The sequence below is a fragment of the Adiantum capillus-veneris genome, chromosome 11 (genome assembly GCF_014529385.1).
Source record: "Adiantum capillus-veneris isolate H3 chromosome 11, ASM1452938v2, whole genome shotgun sequence".
NCBI lineage: Eukaryota > Viridiplantae > Streptophyta > Polypodiopsida > Polypodiales > Pteridaceae > Adiantum > Adiantum capillus-veneris.
In genome coordinates, this window is record NC_140941.1 from 69,183,783 (window position 1) to 69,188,195 (window position 4,413).

Genomic DNA, 4,413 nt, shown 5'->3' on the forward strand with positions numbered 1-4,413 from the left:
TACAAAGTAAAACCTGATTACTTTACTACATCAATCTTGTTACCTTACTACATCCAAAACCTCGAGAAGATGAATAACCTACATGGCTGATAGGGCCCCTCCATAGTAGTGGGTCTAAAACATAGTTGGTGATTGTGAGCTTCAAATTCTCTATTTGAGAGAGAGAGAGAGAGAAAGAGTAGAATCTTTTACCTTGGATGTATCGGGGTCGCCTTCCTAGTGTGTAGTCGGAGGCGTTAGGATTCACCTTCATCCATACAAAAAAGATTAGGAACTCACCAAAATGCACATGAAGTAAATGAAGGTCAAAGGTTGGTGAAATTTTTTGTAGAGAGAGAGAGATTAGGGTGTGTGTGTCAAAAGACATATTCGCAAAACACATAGCACAGTTATGGAAATCCCCTATCATATCACTATATAAGGCCTCAAAATACAATATCCAAAGAAGACACCCCCGAAATTCATGAGCAAATTTGTAAACCAAAAATGTAGGTTTAGAAAGCTTATAAATGAAATGGGTGAACTTATATATCTACAAAGCTACTATATAATTCACTTCTTGCAAGGGTGAATGGGTCGTTCTCTCTCTCTCTCTCTCTCTCTCTCTCTCTCTCTCTCTCTCTCACACACACACACACACACACACACACACACACACACACACACGGATGTAACTTCTCATACCCCACACAATTCCAACTAGCCTAGTAGTTCGTCTACTTTCATTTTATTTTACTTTATGTTATGTACCCAGACATGGTATCAGATTCACCAATTTGCAATGTTTTGGTCTCATAGGTCATTTTGGCCTCTTGAAGACACTCATATATCATTTCATCTCTCTCTCTCTCTCTCTCTCTCCCCAATAGAGAATCGTTAAACGCCTTTTTTTAGAATTAACAAATACTTGTTCCTACCTAGTGGGTGTTGATCGTTCCTTCACCCCTTCGGTTGACGCTTTGCTTGGTGTCACCACCTCTATCGCAATGTCGCTTCTCTCCTGCAATGCAACAAAGACAACTATGAGATCCACCACTTTGTAAACTTCTAGTCTCATAGGTCACTTTGGCCTTTTGAAGACGTTAATATAACATTTCATTTCATCTGTGTGTGTGTGTGTGTGTACGAGCGCGCCTCTCTCTCCTCGCACTTGCATGCTCATTGACCTACTACATAGTATGGGGTACCAGTTGGAGAAAATTCAAAAAATGCATCATTAACACCTCTGAATTGGAGGTTTAGTCGAAGGCTGAGAGTGAGAGGGGAGGGAGAGTGAGAGGGGAGGGAGCCAAGGCACGTGGAAGGTGAGGCTTTTTTCCCAATTTGGGTCTCTCTCTCTCTCTCTCTCTCTCTCTCTCTCTCTCACACACACACACACACACACAGGCTCGCTCCTCTGGCAAAAACTGAAGGGCGACCTCTCTCGTTGAAGAGCCTGCAGCACAACAGATCTCTCTCTCTCTCTCTCTCTCACACACACACACACACACACACACACACACACTCAACGCCTGTGTGTGGCGGATGTGCAGATGGCTCAACTCGCCCTCTTCAGATGGATAGTAGAGAGAATGAACGGCAATGTTCAAATAAAAACCTAGGTTTAGTATGGACGTGAGATTCAACTCTAATGGCGTGGGATTTATTATTAGCTCTCGACTGCGGCTGCGGTTTTACCTCCGTGAGAGCCGCCTGCTCGGCCCTTCTTGCATGCGCAACAACAGCCCGCAGCTGCAGCATGACACCTCTTGCGGTTTTACCTGCGTGAGACAAAGGCAGCTCGAGAGCCACCTTGCTCGACCCTTTTTAGAGCTGCGCAAGAACAGCCTGTAGCCTTGACAGCACGGCATGGACAGCATGGCATGCAACCTGCCAGGACGCGCACTACAGCAGAGGGCATGGACAACACCGCATGCAACCTGCCAAGACGCCATGTGTAGCAGCGCTCATTGCATGGGACAGAAGAGCAACAGTGGCTCTAGCTGCTTGGGAGAGAAGAGCAAGAGTAGCGCTAGCTGCCTGGGAGAGAAGAGCAATAAGAGACGGGCGAGAGAGAGAGAGAGAGAGAGAGAGAGCGAGAGAGAGCTTCATCATGTATGAGCTCATGAAGCTCCCCGATACCTGGAAATTTATCATCTCCCCGATCACACACGCCGTTGACGGTCGTGCATGCCAAGAGCGGGGGAGCATGTATGCTCAGAAACATGACGATGGCGTCTGCAACTTGCAACTGAAGAGAGCTTCCCTGTTTGCAAAAATGTGAGCTAGCGGTGCTTGCTAATGGCCTGAGCTGTTGAGTGGCGACGGCCATGCACTCAGTGGCATGCAGACGCAGGAGCTGGCACAACAAGTTTCAGACATTTTCTCACCTATAAAAAGTGAGTATTAATTCCGACTTTCACACCCTATTGTGTGAACACCATTTTTCATAAGGAATAATATATAAATTTCTATGTAGAATTAAAGTTCTCACTCTTATATATTATTGTTATGCTTGTATTTTGCACTAAACTTTTCTTGTGTGAATAAAGTTTAAAATCTCCATGTAAATTTGACAATTCCACACTTGAATATTTTTTATGTCCTTACACTTTGCAATGAAATTTTTTTTCTAACGATAGCTATAAGTTTTTCAGTATTGAAAACATTTCTATACATGATATAAGTATAAATTTTTTACATTTTAACATATTATCATCTTTTCCTATATAATTATTCTTACCTCTATGGGAGCATACAAATTTCTATTTTCTATGCTATATTATTTTCTATCCAAAATTTCTTCATGTAAAAGGAGCAGTCCTTTGAGATCATGAATTTCTTTCACCTTGAAATTTTTCACATAGATAATTTTTATGACCTTAGGATGTTAAATTTTTTCATTCAAAACTTTACCACGCAAACTAGTAAAAGAAATTCTAGTAACACGCATCTACAAGTTTTAGAATTTTTCACTAGTTGAGAAAAAGGATCTTTTTTCCACTCATTTTCACACTTCATCGGAAAATTTTAGAGCACATACAAAAATTTCACAATGGTAAAAACAGAATTTACATGGAAAAAATAAACTTTTATATAGTGAATGTTGACTTTTTCACTCGAAACAGTCATGGCGTCATGCAACAAACTTACAGCTATCATTTTCTCACGTGTGCAGTGGATGTGAATCTTGATGTTTTCACTCACTTTTGCAGGTGCGAGAAGATATGAACCTTGTGTTAAATCTTAAACATAACCAACTTAACATCACTAATTATTACGAAATATCTATTTCATGCAAGAACTAAAAATCACAATAGCCAACATAATTGGTTTAGATGAATCTCATTCTTACATAATATTTGTGACAAAAAATACAAAAATACTATCGAATAGAAAACGAGTGTCAATCCAAAAACATAGCAATAAGCTTCAAAACGTTGTTGAAAAAGATCCGCAGGTGCTCTTGGTTCTCTTAATGAGCCATTATTTAATTTCTTGCTTTGTAGCAAGTGGGAATGCCATCTACAAGATTTGAATAGAGGACCTGAGACCATCCTTGTAAAACATCCAAAACATATGCTCCAATGTTGCCAGGTGCTTACTCCAATCCTCCAGGCTCCAACATTCACTCTCTGGATCTTGACGTAGAAACCCTATTTTTAAAGCATGTTGTTGCACATTAACACTGCATTTCTAATAGATGAAGTAGATTCAATATCATTGTGGCTTGAAACCAACACTATGTCTCCCTTTTCCATCCAAGGTCGAGCACATCCCGCAAATCCAGGCTTTAATAACAGTATACGAAAGTGAATGTCACTCATCTCATAAATCACCTTATCGTCTATGGCATCCAAAGGCAAGAAGAAGCATTTGTGTAGAATTGTGTGTGTTGGCAATAGACACCACCTCTTATTCAGAAACTGTGTGTGCTTGATTAATTTCATTCCTGTCACTTTATTATCTTGGAGATTATCTATTGCAGAACCTGCATTCATAAACTCTCCAACAAAGAAGAGTTCAATGTTCCTTTTGTGCTCATGTGATAAGAGTTCCTTAATGCTACATACGCCCCTCAATATACATTCAAGACTTGCATTGGCAGCAGGAGAGAGATTCACAATTACATTATCATTCACTTCATACTGTTTCGCATGCATGTACTACACCTTTGAGTAACAAATGCCTTCAAGATAAAGATTGCTTTGATTCCAATAGTTTTTCAAGCTCAAAATCTCCCAACTATGTAAAGCTCTTCTTTTCCTTTTGAGAGGACTAAGAGCAATTCCTTTTCTATCAATCATTTGAAGGCAAGCACAAGGACTGAGTCTATGTGCACTCTCATACAATTCCTTTGATTGTTTTTGTGAGGTGGCGAGCACTAAGCATGATGCATGCCAACTGGCACAAGATGTAAGATCTACATCAGCT

The 4,413-nt window shown here is 40.4% G+C and overlaps 1 protein-coding gene across 1 annotated transcript; it reads right to left on the reverse strand.

Moving 5' to 3' along the window:
* Positions 1 to 913: 913 nt before the first annotated feature.
* Positions 914 to 2,311, reverse strand: LOC147447410 (uncharacterized). The gene is made up of 4 exons (XM_086524313.1): positions 2,122 to 2,311; positions 1,920 to 2,015; positions 1,678 to 1,760; positions 914 to 1,000 (listed from the first exon to the last, which is right to left on the reverse strand). Exons 1-4 carry the CDS (start codon positions 2,309 to 2,311, stop codon positions 914 to 916), a joined length of 456 nt encoding a protein of 151 aa, XP_086380439.1.
* Between the last annotated feature and the right edge of the window lie 2,102 nt (positions 2,312 to 4,413).